Genomic DNA, 21944 nt, shown 5'->3' on the forward strand with positions numbered 1-21944 from the left:
AGAGAACATTCTACCTTAGAGGAGTTTAGACACACTTTTCTTGTTCATCCTCATCCCTTTCAAGCAGAGAGGGGTGTTTTCTTCATCAGTCAGCAGCAAAACCAGGTCATGGCCAAGGACCCGGTGCCCTAGTGCGCCTCTCCTGGGCAGGGACGGCCCCGCAGATCTATGCCCACTCAGAACCAACGGTATCTCTGGAGCCAGCACAAACTCTACCATCAGACCGCCTGGGTTCCAGGCCCAGCTCTACATTCCCTTCCTGGCCCTGTGCATCTCGGTTTCTTCATCCATAACAAGTGTAATCATACAGGTAACACTCAGCATCCAGGATATTCTAGGTGCTCAGTAAACCTTGGCCACTGTTATCATCCAACAACAAAAAAGCAAAAAAAGAATTTCTGGAATAACCAGCTAAGTATCTTTGAATATTTATTTGTATAACATGAGAAAGTCACTTCATTCAGTCAACAAATGCTTGATTAGAATTTTCTGAGTTTCTATGAACTACCAGATTTTGTAGGTCTAGTATATTTCATCATCCACCCATCCATCCAAGTTTTACCTGTGCATCTGTATGCCCAGCAGTGGCAGGCTACCACATACACGTGCGCGAGAGCGCACACGCGCGCACACACACGGAACAAATACATATGGAGCAGGTGGTACCTACACTAGTGAGCAAGAGATACAGTCTTGGCCCCAGTCCCTGTGGAGATGATGGGGAAGACAGACACAGAAACACTTCCGTTGCCCAGATAACGAGAATCATCCTGGGTCCTCAACTCAGAGAAACCAGCTGAAGGGTACGGAGCTGAGACATCAGAGGAAGTGGTGGCAGCTGGGAGGAGCTGCGGCCCTGCCAGCCCCCCGGCCCTCACCTGTAGGTCCCGGTTGTGGTTCTCGCACAGGAGCTGCAGGAAGCGGAGGATGGGCTGCATGATGGTGATGACCGCACTCATCTCCAGGTCGTCCTTGGTCTTGTCTGCTGTAGCCTGGGCGCCCTCCCCGGACTGGTAGTGGTCGTCGGGGTCGGCCTCCCTCCTGAAGGTGGTGAAGGCTTTCCTGGTGGCAGCAGAGGCCTCCAGGAGCTGATCCCGGACCTCTTCTGTTATTTGTGTCGCAGGCTCTTTGGCTGGAATGCAAACATAGGATGGTCAACGCTGCTGCACCCCCAGGAGCCTTACTCAGCACACCAAGATGACGTTCAGAACCTAAGTTCTGGTATTCACCAGACAGCCTCTCCAAGTCAGCAAAATACTCAAAGAAGTCACCATCTTCCCTCCGTCCTCAGGATTAAAACTGGGTCCAGCCCTGCCAACACGCTCGTGGCTCTAACATTTCACCTATGCTTGCCCTGTGGTTTAGAGGAAAAGGAGTGCAGGTTGTGTCAACCTCACAGATCTATGACTCTGGGTCTCAGCTTCCTCATCTCTAAAATGGGAAAGCATCAGTGATGTCCACCTCCAGAATGTTCCTGAGAGGGTCAACATAATGCCAAGCAAATTGTAATTGTTACTGTAGCGACAATTGATGGATCCCTTTTCTAAGTGCCAAGGCACCGTGATTAAGCACTTTCTGTGTATCATCTTACCGAATCCTTGGAGTAACTCTGTAAGGTAACCGGGCACGAGGCGCAGGAGCATGAGACTCTGTAGCCAGACCTCCTGGGTTCAAACCCTGGCTCTAGTGCCTACTAGCTGCACACCCTTAACAAGTTCACTACCACCCCTGTGCCTCAGTTTTCTCATCTATAAAGTGGGCGTAACAATTTCATCTATTTTGCAGGGATGACTTGTTCTAAATGAAGCAGCACGTGTAAAGGACTTTGGACAGTGCCTGGTTCAGAGAAGGAACTCAGTAAATGCCAGCCATTCTTCTTTTTCTTCTCTTTATCCCCATTCTAGACCAGTGGTTATAAACAAGGGATGATTTTGACCCCATCTCTACCCAGGGGATGACAGGCAACATCTGGAGATATTTTAAGTAGGGGGCAGGCTGCTGGCACCAGCTGGGTGGAGCCCACACATGCCGCTGAAGAGCCTGCAATGCACAGGACAGCCCTGACAGCACGGCCCTCTTCAGATGTCAGGTGTGCTGTGGCTGAGAAGCCCAGCTCTAAACTTAAAAAACCAAGGTCAAACCTGCTCATGGCCATTGGACTCCAACACTTTTGAGTCTACATGCTCCCCATGATTACTTCCCTTTGAGGGAGATAATAGGAAAAAAGCTTTATGAACTCTCAAATATTTTAGAAAGTAAGGGAGAATTAGGTGAGAAAAAAAAAAACAACATCCAGTTTTCAAGGGTTTGTCTTCAAGTTTCTCTAACACTAAATGGAAAATTGTACAGGAAAAGATTATTGATGGATTTCCTGCCAATAACACCCTGAGCTGGACCAAGAATGCATATTCGTTTATGAAACAAGAGGAGCCTCCCGAGCAGCAGGCATTCGGCTCAGGGCACAGAGGAGGACTTGCATCAGACGGGTCGTCTTCTGCCGAAAGCCCCAATCAGAACAGTGTGAAGTCGAGAAGTCACGTGGAAACTGAAGGACAACCAGGGATCCCGTGCACGTTCACAGCCCAGCTGGATGAAGGGCTGCACGCGGGGCGGGGGATTTACCTTTCTTCCGGGATGGGGCGTCCCTGTCCACCTCGTCATCTTTCTTTTTATTTCCCAAGTCACTCGTGTTCACTGTCACCGTCGCCTTGATTTCTTGCTGGGCCACCTTCATTCGGTCGTAGAAGACCTTGAAGAATTTCTCTGACTTCTTATCTTCTGTCAACCGGCAGAAGAAGGAGTGCTGCCAACGAGAACCCAGAGACGGTCAACACTGACAGACCAGTTACTGCGCCCCACTTGGGACACCGAAACCTCACAAAGAGCAGAGCCAGCCACAAATCCTCACCAGTGGTCTAAGCTTGGACCAAGGGTAAACACCGTTCCACGCACTATTGTTCTCTGGAGTCTACAGCCTGAGTTTTCCTACATGGAGCCTTTAAAGCCACTGCTGTGGGATGTCTTAGTTGGAGCATCTGGAGTCACCCGGGCTTGGGAAGCACGCTAAGGCACGGCAGGCAACCTTTAGCCAATTAAGCACGACCGTCTGCACACATACAAACCAACCCCACCCACAATGGAAACAGAATGTATTTCTGGTGATTGTGCCACGGCCACTCACGTGTTTCAGGACTTCTGTGAGCCCTCCCCCTTGCACAGCCTTGTGGACACGTACAGATGTGTAGGACGTGCTCCCTGCCCCTGTAGGGCTCCGCACCGGGTTACGGTGACACACGCAGAAGTAAGGCTGAAGTGTATAAGTAAAATGTGCTCCAGAAGCTACACAGACAATTATATTATAGAAGCTCAGAGCTGGCAAGGATGACACAGGGCTGGAGTGATCCCAAAATCTTCATGAAAAAAGATGGTTTTCAAATTGCATCTTTATAGGACAGGTAAAGGGATGGTTAGATGAAGCAGCTCACAATGAACAGGTAACTCGCCTCTTGGATACACATTTTTTGTTTTTGGACCTACTGCAAGCAATAGTATACATTGTTGATGTAAAAACACAATATGGTGTCTTAACTTCATTTATGAGCATTCTCTTTTCACCCCTTTGCAAACACCACGCTGTTGTGAGTTATTTACATAAAAATACAATACGGTCAATTTCCAGAGGAAGAAAACAAAGCTCCAAACAATATATTTGCTTCTCCCAGTTGGATCTTTCTGCCAATTTCATATCCTCCCCCATTTGGAAAGATGGCATTTCCCTACAGAAGGTAACCCTAGGCTTGTAATCCCAGAAGAAACACAAAATCTTACCAGCCTCCTCAAGCCCTTAACTCCTCCGTCTGTAACCTCTCCCCACACTTAGCGCCTGATGTAGCAGGCCCCCCGCCCCAGAGAGCCGCCATGTTTCCATCTGCCCACGTGCACCTCCATCACTGGGACCCTCCTTCCAGCCACTAGCCCGCATGCTACACTGACAGGTGTCTGCCTCATTTGCCCACAAAGCACTTCTTGATTGTGCCCTTCCTTCTCCCTCTCCCTGCTCTTCTTTACCTCTGGGTGTCTCTTACATACAACACAGGATCCATCCTTCCTGCGCGTGCTCCCTGGTTCCATCTTTTCCCTTCCAACCACTCCCAAGTACCAGTGACAAGTCCCCACCTGCCGACGGCTTGGACTTATCACTCTGTGTGTCGCTGTTCTCCAAGACACCCACTCTCTGGAACAAGCTCAAGTCTTTAGGGTGCTCCATTGCCCTTCACTGCCTTTTATTTTCTTTTAGATTCTATTTCGTCCATCAATCCATCCACGATTTACCGTGCCTCTGTCACGACTTGGTCACTATGCCCATCATAGGAGAAACAATGATGAGCAAAAAGGGGCCTGGACCCTGACACCCCCATGAACTGGCAGCTTTGTAAGGAAAAGACACAGTTGTTCAATAATCACCCTCAAGACTTCTGCTAAAGTAGCCTTTTATCCACTGACTTAGCAGAGTGCTGGCAAACGGTGCTGGCAGACACTCAGGGCCACCGCCCTGTTCTTCCTTGCTTTTCCTGGCTCTTCCCATGGCTAGGGTACCCCATTCTTCACTTATACCACTCATGTCACCTCCTCAGTCACATTCTGTTTTATTCTTCATAGCAACTGGCCTCTGAAACAACCCTTCTATTTGCTGTTCGCCTACTTACTCTCTGTCTTAGCCAGAGTGCAAGCTCTCAGAGGGCAGGTGCCTCCCCTGTGTGGTTCACAGCCATCTCTGGAGCCCCCTGAAGAGGCTCAGCACACAGAAGGTGCTCTATCGTTATTTGATGAAAGAACAAATACAACTCGACCCTTTACGGCTCCTCTGAACTTGATTCCCCAGCTCCCTCAGACCCCACTCAGATTCTGCTTATATTCAGTGGCCACAGCAGAAATAAACCCCTAACACAGATTAATTCTGGAAAATTGTTCAAGTATGAGAAACCAAGTTCCAGTGGTTCACTGCTTTGAGAGCCGATGGGTCCGCAGACAGACGAAAGGAGACGCGTGTGGGACTAAGACGGACCTACGGCCACCTCATCGCAGTGATGGCATTCTCCACTAAAAGAAGTCATGCAACAGCTCACGCTATGGGTTCACGGGGAGACTGTGTGAACTGTCTGGGGCAATTAACTTCAGTTCCTGCCCCATTCGTCTTATCATGGGACGGAGGCAACTTAAAAAGCATCCGTGGACAGTCCAGTCATTCAAGAAAGTGAATGCACTTAAAGGAAATAAGTCAATAAATACACAGCTACAGCCAACCATCTGTCATCTGTAACAGTGCAACAGACACGCCGATCACTGCTTAACATGTAGCCAGGAAACCCAACGGATGTCAACTGATAGGGTCAAGGCAAGGAGACCTCGCATGAAATGAGAGAAGGGCAACGGCCTGAGGATTACATGCTTCTATATATGCCTCTGCAACAGGCCGTGTATTTATTTAGCATTATTTATAACTATCCTCAGCCCCTCAAGGATTTGAAGCCACTGTATAAACAAAATGTGATCAATAAAATAACCAAATGGACAGCGGGGTATAGCGAGACAGGAGTAAATACAGAAAACTGGAATCAAACAAGGTTGGGGACTGGAAGTCACGAGAAGTGATTCAGGGTAGTCTTGGACTTGGCTCCGAGGTACCCGGCCATCATGCTGGAAAGAGAGGTGAACTCTATCATGCCTCTTGGTTAACAGTCAAGACGAGAGATACCACTGGTGCCTCAAAGGAAGGAAAATGTCTCTTAATGGAGGGGTTAGTAGTGCAGGCTTTCCAGTAGGACCTCCTGGGTTCAAGACTCGGGTCTCTTACCCACTGGCTCTGTGACCCCAGGCAAGTAACTCAGCATCTCTGAACCCATGTGGAAGGATGCCGAGGTGGACACAAAGCTCTTGACGTGGTGCCCACTGAGTGAGCTGGCTTTGTTTCTGTCCCACCATCACGTAAATATCCATCCCCACAGTGAAGTCATCGCCTGCCCGAGCAGCTACATGGTGAGAACCGTCTCCAGAGTCAGAGAGACCAGGCCTCAGCGACACCACTCACTACTCTAGCCAGTGTCACCTCAGAAAGAGACAACGTCTCTCAAACCCAAATTTCCTCCTCCGCTGGATGGGCATGATCGCAGGGTGCACCCTTCACAGGTGGTCCTGGAGCCCCAGGGAGATAAGTCACAGTAACGCTCACAGTGGCCAGCCCCTCCTGACTGCTGACCAGGGGCGAGGAACTCGGGGTACACCTTAGTGTGGACGTCCAGGGGAGGCTCAGGCCATGGAGGTGGTGCAGCAGCGAGGGGAGGCAGGAGTGGTGCTCCAAGTCTCCTGCTCAAGAAGCTCAACAGAGATACTCTGGAAGGAAGAGGCTTGGTCTCCTGAAGGGAAGTGGCTGTATCTTGTACACGAGGAGAAGAGAAAATGACAACAGCTTGGGGGACCAGAACTTCAGCACCCCTATACACACACACACACACACACACACACACACACACACACACACACACACACACAGGCTCCTCCGAGGAACGCCAGGGCTTCATGGAACATCCCAAGCCAGTCCCTTCTGACCACGCTCAGGGGTGGCTGGGTGACAGGATGGCCTGAGTTTTACTCTTGCTCTCAGATAGCTGTCAAGTGGACAAGCTTTACCCCCCTCAGGCTGCTTGAGCTAAACGGGGATTAAGGAACTGGGGTTTTAGTTTAAAATAATAAGGAAACCGCCCTTTCGGGTCACTCTTAAAAGTGAGAAAATATCCCTTGATTGGCCTGGCAGCCACGCACCTACCACGCCCAGCCAAGTCCTCGCAAAGGAACAGAGCGTGATTTATGACAAGCCCGCCCAGGTTCTGAAACCAGAGAAGGCCCGAGGTTAGGGACCAGCAGAAAACAGGCCACAAGTGCGCAGGAGCTGGGGGTGGACTCCTTTCTTTAGGAGGAAGAGGTCACGGCCCCAGTCACCCTGAGCAGGAAAGGGTCCGGGAGGAAGAATGGGAGATGCTGGCCCTCCCATGCAGTAGACACACACCGGGGAAGGTGAGTGAATGAGCACCTTACTGAAAAGCCATCTTCCCCGAGCTAGAGGGTTGGAGGGGGTGAAAGACAGGCTTTGAACCCTGGAACCCAGAGCCAGGCAGCCTGTACCTCCAAGGACATGAGGCCATTGTGATGGGAGGAGCCCTTTCCGGGCATCTCGGCTACACAAAGGGACAGGAGCAAGAAGCAGAAACAGCTCTGACCCAGGATGGGGCCTGAAAGGAGCAGGGACGGTATGGGGAGGGCAGGCCCCAGCACTCCTGGGACAGCTACGAGACTCTGACCCTTCCCCAGAGGAAAGCATCTCCGCCCTGCGGTGGTCCACCTTGTAGAAACCCCCATGGTGGGCCTTGAGAGAATCTGGAGAGTGAGCTTTTCTATCTGACTGCCTCATACAACTCAACTCTGACCAACACACCCCATGACACCCACTCTGGGTGCCTACTTATCTGCTGCAGAATGAATTATGTTCTCAGACTACGTGCAAGAATTTGAAAAATGTGACTGCTGAGTGGTACTGAATGCTTGTGCTTCCAGGAGCTGATGGAAATTCTTCCCTGGAGTCTGATTTTCCTCTTCTCACCCTGCCTCTGGCACACGAGGACCTCAGCCCTGGCCCTGCCTTCTCCAGGACTTGAAGGCTTGTCTCCAACCGGACAAACCCATTCCTGCCCAGCTCCTACAGATGCTCTGCTGGTGACAGAGTAACCACGAGGTGTGGGGTTTCCTTCCTACACTGGTGACTGCCTGAGACTTCACCCCTCCCTGGGGAGTCCCGCTCTGTAAATTATATTACTGTGAATGGTAACGGAACACTTCCAATTTGCCAGGCACTGCCCAGGTGCTTTGTACATGGTATCTCACTTAATCCTTATAACTACCTATGAGGTCTGGGCTATTACTATCCCCACTTTACGGATGAAGACACTGAGGCTCAGAGAGGTCACATGACATGCCAAGTCAGACAGCTCGGAAGTGGTGGTAGTGCCCCAGGACTCAGCCCCATTTGTCTGATGCTTCAGCCCTTGCCCTCAACCACCCTGCTGTGTTCAGCACCTCTCACCTGAGCCAGAGTGTGTCAAACTCCAAACACCTTTTGGCTTTTTATAACACACTCCCCCACCAACCACCCTGCGTCTCTCAGCTGCACAAACACAGACTCTTCTCACAGTACAGACTGGCTGTGTCAGGAATACAGGTGAATGGGCCCGATGCACTTGCTAACATGTGCTCCCAAACCAGCCCCTTCTGCTCTTCAAAGCTTTGCCAGGGCTGGGAGTTACAGATTGTTAACCAAACCACTGCCATGCAACAGCCACTGTAGGTCTTGAGTCCTTTCCTTAGAAAGCCATGACAATAATCAAAACCCAAAGATCATGAACCATGAACTGGGTGGTAAAATGCACGTGGCTGAGGCACAGGAGCCTGGAGAACTGCAGGTCTGGAAACCTCAATTTTAGCCACTGCTCGCCTCTAACCAGGCACGTGAGCTTGGGCAAGCTGCATCAACCGCATCTGTGCCCCGGGCTCCTTCTGTGAAAAACAAGTCTCTTATCACCTGCCTTGTCTGCATCACATGGATGCTGGGGTCCATCAAGATCGCAGTTATGAAACACTGCATGTGAAAAACACTTTGATTGCTACAGGAAACTACTCAAAAGCAAGGTGAGTAATCAGTCAATGCCCCTCTCAAAGGAAAGGCGTTAGCAGGTAAGATAGGTGGGTCCACTAACGTGCTGGGTGTCGTGTGATGGCCCAAGTCTAGCGTGCCTCAAACATCCAAAGACAAACAATTCCAGCCAGTACGGGTAGGTCAAGGTTGCCCGTCAAGTGATGGCAAAAACACAACAAAGAGCAATTCCCAGCAATCGTAACAACGAAGGAAGTTAGCACACAAGTCCAGCTGGAATATCACTTGTTACAGAAGCCATTCAGGTGCCCTCAGACACAGACAGAAACCTTTTTGCTTCCATACTTTGGCTTCCACTTCTCAAAGTTTAGGCTACCCACGGCAGAACATAAGCTTGGTGTCAGACCATCCTCTCGGACAGTCCCAAGTCTTCCAACGTGAGTGATTTTTTCTCAATATTTCCAACTATTCATGACATCAGGAAATGCATGACAATTACGGAAGCGGGCAGTAAGTACCAACCACTCCCCTGGTGTATGTTAGCACTCGCTCTAAGGAGGACATGTTTTAGCAAGGTTTGGTGGGTTTCAACCAGTACACATCTGGAAGTTATCAGCTCATCCATCTCTCTGAGGATGCCACCAGCCTTAACGAGGTCAGAAATAATAGAAACTTTAAAGCAGAAAAGAAGGAAGTGATGAAGCGAAGCAAGGAGTGGCTGGAAAGGCATCCACATTTCAACTTCATGCCTCTGAAAAGAGCTCCCACCTCGTCCAAACCGGAAAGCCATCTCTTGACAAGCCACAGATAAACATGATGTCTCAACTCCTCTGCCCTGCCAGGCTGCCTTCTGCTCAGTGCTGATGCCCAAGGCCTGAGAGCGAGCTGGAGGACAAGGGAACCTCACTCAAACTCATCTGGCCCTTGGGCTCTAGGGAAGGGCCTGAGCTGCAAAGTCAAGACCGAAGCAGTGGATCTTCAAGCTGTTTCTTGAGTTGAATTTGTTTCATTTTTTTGGCAAGCAGCCAAGTCCAACCTGTTCCCTAAGAATCACTTTTCTTCTGAGACCTGAGAGCCTCACACATCTCCTTTCCTGTCTCCCAGGCCCCAAGAGAAGCAGCTCTTGCTGGGAAAGTCTGCCCTACCTGGTAAGCGCCTACCCCGTGTGGATCAGGATGCTAACAGCTTCTCACATACTCATCAATGACATCTCAAGCAACAAATTCTACTTCCTTTTTTTTTTTTTAAAACAAAGTTTACAGGCATTATCTTACAAAGTAACTATATGTGTAGGTAAACTGTCTGCAGTAACATCTCTAGCAATATGTAACAGTGAAATCACACAGATTTCAGGGAGGGAGGTCAGGCCTCTGACCCAGGGACAAGAAGCCGACTCCAAATTTTCTCTCGGTTCAATTCTCAAACCTCCTTACAGAGGCCAAAGGCCAGCATCTTCTGTGGGGTGCATGGACATAGCCATCTGTCTCTTCCAGCAAAAGACAGGGAAACAAAGGAGGCCCCAGAAAAAAACAACCATGACCAGTGGAACAGGAAATAGAATGTGGCAGGGGCCTCCTTGGAATCTTCTTCAAGTGCAAGAAGGCTGCTTTGGTTGCTCAAGTCAACACAGGGCTTATAGAAGAAAAAAAAAAAAAGAAAGGCACCGTGTAGCAGACAAGACTGCGCTTAGACCTCAGGACGGACTCGTGTGAAAGCATTCAGGGAGGGTTTAGAGTCTTGGTCCCCGAGATCTACTCGACTAAAAGAAAAAGATGATAATCATTCTCCAGCGCGTGTCCGGGGCTGCTGGTGAGGCACCTGGCCTCCGACGGTGCCCTCCGGGGCTGATTCTATGATTCAGCAAAATGTGCCTCCTGGGGGTTCACAGGAAACTCTGAGGTCCTGCGTCACTGCGCCCACAGACTCGCCGTGGGATCTGTGATAGGAGGGCAGAAGCCTTCTCAGTGAGGCCCCACCCTGTATCATGAGACCTGAAAAGAACAAGACACGAGGTGCTGGGAAACTTGTCACCAAGAAATGCACGCTGGGCCTCTGCCAGGGAGGGTGCAGGTGGGTCCCCTGCATAGAACCGGGCGGCGACCCGGCTGCTGAGCCTTCCGACTTCACTGGGGGGGCTCCCTTGTGTTACCAAGAAAGGCCTGACATGGGCATCGGACGGCAAGACCTTTGATCTTTGGTCTCATTTCCATTCTGGGTACCTGAGGGCCAATCCATCAACACTGACCAACGTTTCCTGCCCGCAAAGCACCAAGGTTCCTCAGGGCCTCCAACTTGAGCTTTCTGTCCACATCAGTTAGAATTCTTTGCACACCTACAGGCCGTGTTTATACAGAGAGCAGCAGGGGCCCAGAGAACAGGCTCAGCCCTCAGCACGCTCCGCAGGGAACACACAGGCAGACAGGGTGGCTGAGGAAGGGGGTGGCTGTGGGCAGGGCATCGACGAACTTGCAGCCTCAGTCTCCTCGTCCGTCACGGAGGCAGGAGGAGGGTAACAGCCACCCGCGGGGCTGTGGGATGGAAAGGCGGTAACGGGGAAAGCCCGCACAGGGCCGGTGCTGGTAGCTGTTCTATACCAGACACTCTCCCATCCCCACTCTCAACAAACCTAGCTCTGATGGGTCCACTCGACCACAGCATCCAAGGGGAAATAAATATACCCTGGCCTGCCGGGGGCAAGGTCACTGGCTGGAAATAGCAAAACATCAGGCAAAGGAGTGTCTTCCTGAGGGAGGGCCACCGTCACCCTCAGTCCTCGGGTCAGTCGGCCAGCTCTCAGACCTCAGCCCCAGCCTGCACCCCAGAGGGCAGGTCGCAGGACTTTCACTTCTCCCCACCCCACGGGCCCACGTCTCTGGGTACTGGCCCATCAGGTAGCTTCCATATGGCTGCACAGAACATCCTTGGGATCTGACAGTAAAACGTACAGATGGCCACACGGATGGAGGTGGCGGGATGAAATCACACAGCACTCGTCTGTGTAAGTGCTGCTTAATATACTACGGCCTTGGCACTGGTCACGTGTATCCAAGCAGGTCACAGCCCGAGCCAACTTGGTGCCCTTTAGAAGCACTGAGTAGGGCTTGGCAGGGGCCGCAGAGATCACCCCGGCCAGCCTCTCACCTGGTGACAAGTGCACTACCTGGGCCGAGCGGTCATCTCACGCCCTGCTCCCTTCCCCCGCCCCTCCCCGGGGCTCCATTCCAACCACAGTGGCCTCCTTCGGCTCCTGCAATATGCCAACCTGTCTGCACACTCCTGCCCTCTGTTCTTCACGTGACTGGTTCTCTTCCCACCTGCTAGGTCTCGACTTAAATGGCATCTCCCTAGAGAAGGCTCCCCTGACCACCCTCAGGGGCTTCTCCACGACACTCTGGACCCTGGTAGCTTCCCTTTTCACGCTTCCCCCAGTTTACTTATTTAATTGTTAACTGGCTTATGATTCATTTCCCCTGCTGGACTATATAACCTTGAAGGCAGGACCCATGATCTCACCTCATCCCTGACAGTATCGTGGCCCCCTCACCAGGGGCCGGGCACCTCCATAAACACCTGCTCTCCTAATGAATACACAACAGTCCCGAAGGAGGGGCAACCCTGAAAAACTGAAATCGAGTCGAGGTTTGCATCTCTGGCAGCTGAAGTTTAACTCAATAACCAGAAGATCCCTCTCTGTGAAAGCGCAAAGTCTCGCCAAACGGGGACAGTGCCAAAAGCCAAACACCAGCTGAAGGAGGCTGATGTGGCATTCTCGCCTCTCAGAGGCTGCTCGGGTCTGCGCACAGGCTGCGGAGATGGGCTCAGGCTGGCTGGGGCTCCTAATCCACCTAGTTAACCATCAACTACTCTGGCCCCGCTGACATCTGTATTATCAGCCATGGGGCAGGAAGGACAGTTATATTGCTGGGCCTCCCATCTCAGAACCTGACTTGGTAACTAAAAGCTCTGGGCTGAACAGTTTGTGGGCTTGTGTTGCAAGGAGATTAATAAAAACACATTTCTCAAACACCGTATGGTGAGGGCAACTGAAACAAAGCCTCTTCCAAGAGCAATATAATTTTTCTTAAGTCCTGAATTCAAAGGGAAACAAGCCGCTTGACGACATCAGATGGTTTCTAGGGGGATCGCCTTTGGCGTCTGGGACATCTTGATGACAAGTTTAAAACCCAGGCAAGGGAAAACTGCTAGAAACATCAAGAGAGGCTCTGACACTTTCAAAAAGGAACTCAGAGGACTCAGGAAGCGCACGTGGGCATAGATTCCTCTGTGAAAAGGAGGGGCAAAGCCAGCTGCGAATGTCACGTAGGTTCTCAGAGGCTCAGGGTCCAAGCTTGGGCGCGAGGTGTCTTTAATGCTCCCACGCCCAGACTTGAGCCGCTGGCAGTTTCCAATGAGAGAAGATTCTCCACCGTGAGGTTCGCTCGGCTGGAAGAGTTCCAAAGGGAAAGTCCCTCCAGTTACTCAGAGGGAAAAAAAAAGTTACCTTCTCGGTCTGGAATCCGGGGATATTTTATGCAGATGTCTCTAACAGAAGTTACTAAGGGGAAGTTAGCTCGCCTTTGATTATTCAAACAGGCTACTGCTGTTAAGAATTGCACAACTCTTGGGCAAGGCAGGGGTGGGTTTCGGCTTTTTTGTTTTTTTAAGCCTGTCCTCATGGGAACCACTTTTTCTTTACTAAGAACATTGCATTATAACCTCCATACTCACGTCTGGTAATGCCTCTGCTCTCGTGGGGATGTGGCCAACAACCCAAAGCCACGAGACCACCAGGGTGCAGGTGGGCACTCCTGGGGCTGCCACAGGGGAGCTTCTCAGAAGGACAGTTTTGCTTTCCTGCTGAGAATAGGATGGAGCAGACCCTTTTTTTTTCTTTTTAAATGCAGGGTGAGTAATCTCAACCTGCCACCTTCACGTAACAGATGTAGCCGAAGCTCCAGGAGTTGTCACTGCAGGACAAACACGTTCTCTTGTTTTCATGTGGCTATACTTCATAAAGCCCTAGGTGAGACAGGAGAAGTCATCCCACCCAGAGCAAGGGCACACAGGAGGGTTAGGGAAATGCACATAGCCCTTCCCCTGAGGGGCAGAGCCACTGTCTGCCCGACTGGTAACGGAACCCACCCGGTCTGCAGGCAATCCGAGGACAGAGAGTGAACTTCAAGACCTCTAGGTTAGGCTCCTATAATGGAGGGACTGGTAATAATAATAATAATAATAAAAAAGTCCGAGGACAAGAAATAAGGGAGGGTGGGGGAAAAGAGACTTTAGCCAAAACCCTTCTGATGTCCTAGAACTACACAATGGGGAGCTCTTAGAGGGAAAGGAGAAGATTCCGTCTCTGGAGACAGCTCCAAGAATCCTGGGTGAGGTGTGAGAAACAAGGAAGCTTAGAGATTGGGGAAAAAAAGAAAGAAAAGAAAAGAAAGTGGGGGGAGAGGAAGGAGTCGGGGAGAGGGGAGGGAGATCGCTGAGAGACAGGGGAATTAAAGAACACCATGGCAACCAGTCTGTCCACCTACCCCGGCCGCCCACCCACAGCCAGATTCTTTGCTGACGCACTTGAGAACAAGCTGGTTCCTACCAGCTCAGGAAGGTGAGCAAACCCAGAGAGCTCATTAAATCCCTTCTCAGCGACTCTTGTCTGCCTGCAGATAGTGAGCAAGGAGGATATAAATAGAAGTTATATAACATCTCTTTGTTGATTCCTGTGCTTACCAAAAAATGCAGCATGACCTTGTTTTTTTCTGAAACATTTTCCTGGGCCTGCGGGTTGAGGACTTTCAGCCAGTTAGGGATCGTCTTAAAGTTTAAAGAGCAGGATATAGAGTTCCTGGTGAAGGGGACTCAGGAGGATCGGCCAGGTTCCAAACCCTCAGGGTCAAGTCCTCCTCCAGTAGTAATATGTATATGTATATGTATATGTATATGGGTGTGTACATGTATATGCGTATGTGTATGTGTGTATATATATGTATATGTGTACACACACACACACACGCACTTGCTATAAAATAAAACCTTAAGGAATCTTGTGGTTTTCTCACCGGACATCTGATGCTGCTGAGAGTAATATTAACACCCAAGAGCAAAGAACCATTTGAACCAAATCTGGCTGCTTGGGTTTTTCTCAAGGAGGTCGGAGCATTTGAAATACATACTTTTGAAGCTGACTGGTGGTTTCTAAACACCCCCAGGCATACTCAGTTGTCTATTTCTTTCTCAACAGGCAAGACAGTACGAGTCCAGTGGATGGCAAGACCTCCTCCTTAGAGAGGCCGACAGAAGTGAGAACTGCAGAGGGAAACACGGATGGAGCACCCTGTCGTGCAGCACGACCTGGCCAGACCCCCCAGCGCTCCCGGGCCTTCTGGACAGGCCCTTGCTCTGGCGTCGTCACCAGGAGGTGGCTGTAAAGGAGTCTGTGCTTATAGGACACGTTGCTAAGCCTCATTACTCTGATATCCTGTCTCATCTACTGATGCCACAAAACGCCTTTTAAAAGCTGTTACCATGGGAACTTTCCCCTCTCCAGTATTTTTCAAGAAATGTCACAGGTGCTGGAGAATTCCACGCCCTTGGTCTCAGTAAGCTTTTTCTGAGTCTTTGAACATGCAGCTTCAACGGAGAGGATTTTCAAACATATGATGCAAGGGTTTCAGAGGCAAATATCCTCAAGGCACGGGGTTAATCACACGGGATGGGTGGGGGAGGCTATGACAGCCTGAGGGTGTGATCACCCGAGGCCCCACGAGGCACACAGATTCTATAGTACAGAGCTTTCAGTGCATCTTATCAGCTACATAGAAGACCCCACGGGGCTATCAGCAGCTCAGAGGGTGACCCCAGCAAGGGTTACTGTGGCATCCCTACCATGGGGTTTCCTTCCTTATCAGAACTGGCAAGTGGTCCACCACACGGTAATGTATCAATGCAGGCAGGACCAGTCATCACCCCCCATGGAACCCCTGGTCCTGGGTCAGCCATGGAAGCACATCAACCCGTCTCTCAACTGAGCCCCATCAGCCTGGGCCTGCTCCTCCTCTAAATTCCTAGGAGGACAAAGGGCTCAACCTTTGACAGTATAAACAGTGTGGATCTGGTAGGAACCGATGCATCTTCGTGTCCCGAGGTAGCGATGTTGCCAGGTGACAAATGTAGAAACACGCTCAGAAAACTGTACGTGACAATATAGAACCTCCGCTCTGCAGCTGATAACCGAGAGAGTGTTAAAACACCATGTTCTCTTAACACTTGGGTTTTGGGTGTGAACATAAAATTAAACGGGATGTTTCCTCTTGTAAATATAAGACAGGCATACACGTCACACATGCAACCACTAATTGGAAATCGTACAGGGGTTTGCAACAGCTATCTGCACGGCACCCTAGCTTTCCCTCCCCTACCCCTCTGCTCCCCCAACATGGATCACAGAAAACGCAGAGAAACAGAGCTGAGCAACAGCCTCCCATCCATCAGGGCCAAGTTCACCCCTGACCAGGGAAAGCTTCTCATGCAAAGGACAGCAGTGAGAACTAAAGACACACTCATACATTATTATAAAACTGAGCATGCTTCCATTGTGTGGTTCCTAAGTCGACTTTTAGAATTCACTGCATAACCAAGCAGTGAGTACTTGCTTCTCAGATCAAATGACCAGGGCCGCCCACTCACTCCCAACAATAACAAGACAGATACTTCTGGAGGAGGTACAGCACCTCACATCGGTGGATGTGGAGCCCCGAGCTGCTCCCTGCTCTGGACCCAAGAGACTTCAAGGTTGTCCAGCATGAGACAAAGTCGAGAGACTTTTAGGGGAAAGAGATCTGGGTTCAAATCTCATCTCTGCTAACCAGTGACTTCAGGCAAGACCTCCCTGATCTTTTGAGACTCAGTTTCCCTATCTGTCATTGGGGCTGTCTCCCCTAGCCCAGATAAGGTGCCCAGCAGCACCAGGCCCTGTGTCTGCCCCACAACGGGCACTTTATAAAGGCACAAAGTCCTGGCCTCTTCCTTCCGCAAAACATACATACTCTGCAACCTGCCAAAGACTCAAATATGGGGAGAATCCGGTGCACTGAGCTTCTCCATGCAAAACGGACAAAAGCGGAGATCTAACAAGCTTCGCATTATATACCAAAGTACATATACTTCTTTAGATGCAAGTGAAAACCAAAAATTGTGAATAATATAATCCAACTTTTCTTAAGAGCCCTAATTAAATGATTTGCTCTCTGTCTCCATTGAGAGGAAGTTATGCAAGAGAGTTTCCTTGCCATGAACTTTCATAGACCTGAGCTCCTGGAACCCGCTAGAGGTGAAGCGACATGTACAGCACATATAATTTTTACTTGACAAATGCCCAGCCCGAAAGGTAAAGTCTTTCACAGTTCCATCCTCTGTCCTTCATCAGCCGGTGATAGAACCAAAGCAAAGACACCAGGCGCACAAGCCACCTGGGATTTCTCTGGATGGCAGACAGCCCTGCACAATGAGCCCACTGACTGAAGAGGAACAAAGTGAAGCCACAGATTCTCAAGTGCCCAGCCAACAGAAGCCAGGCCCTCGAAGAGGGTGCACTGCCCATTTCCTCGGTCCCCAGGGAGGGGCCTGTGCCAGAGGGACTAGGGGCAGCTTCTTACACAGGAGGCAGCACTGCAGAGAGGCTGAGAACCCAGGCTCTGCAGGAAACAAACCCTGGCACAAGTGCCAGCTAGCTGTGTGACCCTAAGCAAGTAACTTGACCTCTCAGATCCTCTACTTCCCACTGAGCAAAAAGGGGTGCAGGCACTACCTGCCCACCAGGACCAGCACGAAGAGTGAGTGAGATCACGCAGAGAAGGCACACAGCCTTGCTCCTCGCAGGCGAGCGTTCTGATTTCGGTTATTATTACCACCAGCTATAGTGACCGTGAAGAAGAAAAGAAGACGGAAGTCGCCACCAAGTATCTCTGGCATCAAAAGACTTCTCCCAACTGACATTACAGATTTCCCTTGTGCTCAGATAAACGGAACTCCTTCCTGCTCCTAAAGAAGGTGTCCCTTTAAAAAGGAGGTGGCTGTTAACCACACATTTTCATGTTTCACATCCTCAGGTTTCTGTTCACAAAAGGGTAAGAAGGCTGACATAACGTGGTGGCCACACAGGGTCCAGACTTCCATGCATTCCGGGAACACTGACTGAGCACCCACTGCGGTCCAGGCGCTGGGGTAAGACAGAGCCCTGACCTGGGAAGAGCCTACACTGTCGGGTGGGTGGAGGGGGAGGAGAGGAAGACACACCAACGAAAGTAACCATGAGCCACGATGGCACGGAGTATCAGGCACCATCCCAAGCTGAGTGCTTCCCATGCACTGTCGCACTCGAGAGCAGGAGTCCCTGCCCTGCTCGTTACGCACAGGCCAACCTCCCATCAGCTGACCCAGGCAGAGGTCTCTCTGCAGGGCTTTGGGGGGAAGGCGGACTTCATCTCTGCCCCCTCGGGTCTTACAGCGAGCCTCCACTGAAAGCGGGGTGATTGTGACAGTCAATGAACCACCCAGAGAGATCGCCTCTGCCTCAGGGGATCCAGAGGAGGTTTCGAGCAGGCAGCATTTCCAACAGGGCTCAGGGAACGTGCCAGGAAAAGGGCAAGCGGGCACGTCCCACACGGAGCAGAGGCATCTGAGTACACGGCCAGGGACGGGCCCACGGCAGGTGCAGCCGCAGGACAATGAGCGCGGGTGTGAGGGTGGAACCAGGCGGCGCCAGCGGATTTCATCAGTGCGGCTATGGATTCTGCCTTCTTTGGAAGGCTGTGAGGACAGGGACCACGGTGGTCCGGCCTCTGCGTGGGGGGTGCCGCTGACAGCAGTATGGGAGGGCGGGGAGGCCTGGAAGAGCCCATCTCAGGAGGAAAGATCAGGCTCAGAACTCAGTCGGCCCCAGGCTGGCAGGAGGTGTAGGGTGCTGGTCAGGGGCAGGAGGTCTGGAGCCAGAGCACCTCGTTTCCAATCCCAGTGCCACCAGCCCCAGTGGGGCCACTTTGGGCATGTCACTTAGCCTCGAGGTAACAAGTGTTTGGCTCATTACAAGTCCTAACTAAGTACCAGCTATGAAGAGCTGGGAGGCGGAGCAGGCGCAGCAAGAGTTCCTGACAAAACTCAAGATGGAGGAGACCGAGGACCTCAAGGTTTCTAGCTCAGAGACTGGAGGGGTCGGGGTGGGGGTCTACCGACCAAGACGCAGACCTCAGAAAGGCAGATGGGGTGGAGGACAGGGGGCGGCAGGCATGCTTGGGGGTCATGTAAACTTACAGTTAACACTGAAGTAGGTGGAGATGCCCAGCAGGGATTGGCAGAGAGATCTGGGAATCAGCAGAGAGCTGGGGCCAGGAGCTGTACCTTTGGGCAGTGCTGGCAGAAATGATAGCTAGAAGCCTCGGGGAATGGGTGAAATCACCCAGGGAGTTTGGAGAAAAAGAAGGTAACCGGGCTGGAGACCTGGCGTCAGCGTTTCAGCTCTTTGAAGGTTACCTGTATGTGCCCCAGGGAGACCTCGTGTTCATCGCTAGGGAAAACCTCTGTGGGAAGCTCAACAAGGGAACGGCATTAGGCCGCAGCGAAGTGACTAACCTAAAATGTGGCGCTCTGGGGAAGGACGGTCAGAGAGGGCTTCCGGATGAGAACTCCAGACTCTGAGCCACACACACAGATCCCTGTGGGGACGCGCCCCCGAGACTCCCCGTCAAACCTGTGCTGAAAGGCGGGAAACAGACAGCGAAGGAAGAGGGGCGATCAGCCCCCGACCAGAAAAGGAAAGAGAACGCAGAGGCCTCTCCTTCCCTGAATTCCCGTTCATCAGCTGAGTAAGGGGCCAAACCTCCTGCGTCTTAGGATATTAGTCATCTGGTGGATATTTACCTCAAATCTAACATCACCCTACCAGGGGGTAAAGAACACAGAGCAAGGGGGTTACGACAGGGTTCTTTTCCTATCTAGACAGCAAAGACTCAACAAACACGGGCTGGCAAAGGTTTTCTGTCACGGGCCAAGCGGAAAATACTCTAGGATTTGCCGTACATTCAGTCTGTGTGCAACTTCTCAGCTCTGCCTGGGCAACACGAGAGCAGCCAGAGGCAGCGCCACAGGAACAGGATGGCTGTGTTCCAATAAAACTTTATTTACAAAAGCAGGCAGCCGGCAGGATTCAACCCTCCGGCCATAGTTCGCCAGCCTCTGGACCAATGTACCATCAGCCAACAGAGGAGGGTTTGGTGTCAGCTGGGGAGTTTGTTAAGAGGCCCTCCATCCTCACAAGCCACTAAGGAAAGTTACGAAGAACAGAGACCTCTTGCTGGAGCTGAGGGAAGAGAAGGAAAGAAGGAAGACTTAGACCTGCTGTGGATTTAATAGGATACAATGAAACGGTGGCTCGATTGACAGCTATTTCCAAGTCTTCTCTGACTTTTTTTCTGCCCCCAACTCAAGTTTTGGAGATTGTGGAAAACCCGAGGCTTCCGCTGAAGACGTCTCTTAGAAACTAATTCCTGCCTGTGGGTTTTGTAGGATGGAAGGTGATTAACACTTTCCTGCCAAAGATCTCCCCTCAACTCCCTAACTGCTGCCCTCCTAGGGAAGGCCGGAAGAACAGGTATACGGAACTCCCACTCCTCCCTGAACTGCTGGCTCTGCTACTTGGGGAAGAAGAAAAGTAACACTGGGTCTCCCGTTTCTCTAAAAGCACAAGCCAGGATGCGCGTCTCCCCCTAAGACCACGTGGACAGGTTGGTGCTTCTGGAACCCAAGTGAGAAGGAACGTGCTGACCATCTTTGCAGTAACGTCCTGCCCTGAAATGCAGAACCCAGTGCCAGTGGGTCCACGCACCATCCGGTGCCCGCACCACAAAGAGAGCCGTGGGAGTTCATCCAAGTCCTGTGTTCGCAAGCATGGGAACTACTTTTGGATCTTGAGTTTTCACTTCAAAACCTGGATCTACACCAATAATCCTAAAAGACTTCTGTTCAGTGACATGCCAGTTGTCTGGGAGTGGAGAGGAAGAGCATTTGTCAAAGGATGACTTGGGCCCCCAAATAATAATAATAATAATAATAATAATAATAATAATAATAATAATAATAATAATAATAATAATAATAATAAAGAGAAGGAAAAAAATGTCCTGGCTCAGGGAGCAGTGAACTGGATTGCCTGCTGCTCTTTGCTTCACCCAGAACGCCTGTCGGTTTAAGTAGCTGGTACCCAAAGCAATGAAGTCTCCCAACCTCCTGGACCCCTAAAATCACTTCAAATACACAAGCAGTCAGAGGGACTTAGGTGAACTGTGTGTGAAAACGTAAAACTGCAGACTGGATCATAAACCACTACACAGAAGCAAAGTATCAGAAGGAAGATTTTTGACAGAAAACAAACTGAATAAAACAAAGCCTGTTTTTAAATAATAAAAATTGTATTAATACACATAATTGCCACCTCATTTTGAGATCTTGCAGATCTCACATCCGCACTCCAGCACCGAGCGAGGCACTTTCTGTGAGTCACCCGGTCCGCCCATCCCAGGAGCCCCGGGGGTATGACACTGAGCCGCTCTCCGGGCTGGAGCCGGGCTAGGCGGTCAACAACCTGCCCCGAGCCCTGAGATGGGCTGCTGTGAGGCAGGGGGAAGGGGCCTCCCTCACTCTCCCAAACCAAACCCGCCCCACGGCCGCGGCCCCATCCCTGCAGCTCTGCTGGGCTGTGCGCCCCACCTTGACCTTACTGGTCAGTCCTCTCAACAACTGAGTAAGGAAGGGACTCAGTCCTTCTAACTCTCGTTTCAAAGATGAGCCAACTGAGTTTCTGAGCATCCTGAGTAAGTCCAAGGTCACCCCGCTAGTGGGGGCAGGGCTAGAATCCAGCCCAGGTGTTTCCACTCTGGAGGCCAAGTTCCTTCCCCGGCTCCACCTTCCCTCCTGGGCAGTGTCCCCCCAAGTCCCTGACCCCGCGCCACCCACTCTCCAGGGAGGACCGACGGGCAGCCCTCCCGGAACCACGCCAGCGGCTTCACCGTCCGGACCCTTCTGGGCCGGGCCACCTGCCTCCCTCTTATTTTCATGCCATCAGCTCCCACACCCCCAGGCAGGGGAGAAAGCAGTCTTCTCCACTGCTGGCCATGCTCTTCTCCCACATGGATAAATCCCGAGGTCAGAAAACACCGCTCAGAAGTGACTCATTTCTGACCTTGCT

General features: G+C 51.2%; 1 protein-coding gene across 9 annotated transcripts in view; it reads right to left on the bottom strand.

Annotated features, from left to right (window-relative positions):
- ITPR1 (inositol 1,4,5-trisphosphate receptor type 1) overlaps window positions 1–21944 on the bottom strand; it is a 299982-nt gene that overhangs the window by 66653 nt on the left and 211385 nt on the right. For all 9 annotated transcript variants that reach the window (XM_031470776.2, XM_031470775.2, XM_064496296.1 and 6 more), the window contains 2 exons: window positions 2623–2803; window positions 879–1132 (listed from right to left, as the gene is read on the bottom strand). In XM_031470776.2, the coding sequence (XP_031326636.1) occupies window positions 879–1132; window positions 2623–2803 (435 nt within the window). The remainder of the gene's footprint in view (window positions 1–878; window positions 1133–2622; window positions 2804–21944) is intronic.

The sequence above is a fragment of the Camelus dromedarius genome, chromosome 17 (assembly GCF_036321535.1).
Source record: "Camelus dromedarius isolate mCamDro1 chromosome 17, mCamDro1.pat, whole genome shotgun sequence".
Lineage (NCBI taxonomy): Eukaryota > Metazoa > Chordata > Mammalia > Artiodactyla > Camelidae > Camelus > Camelus dromedarius.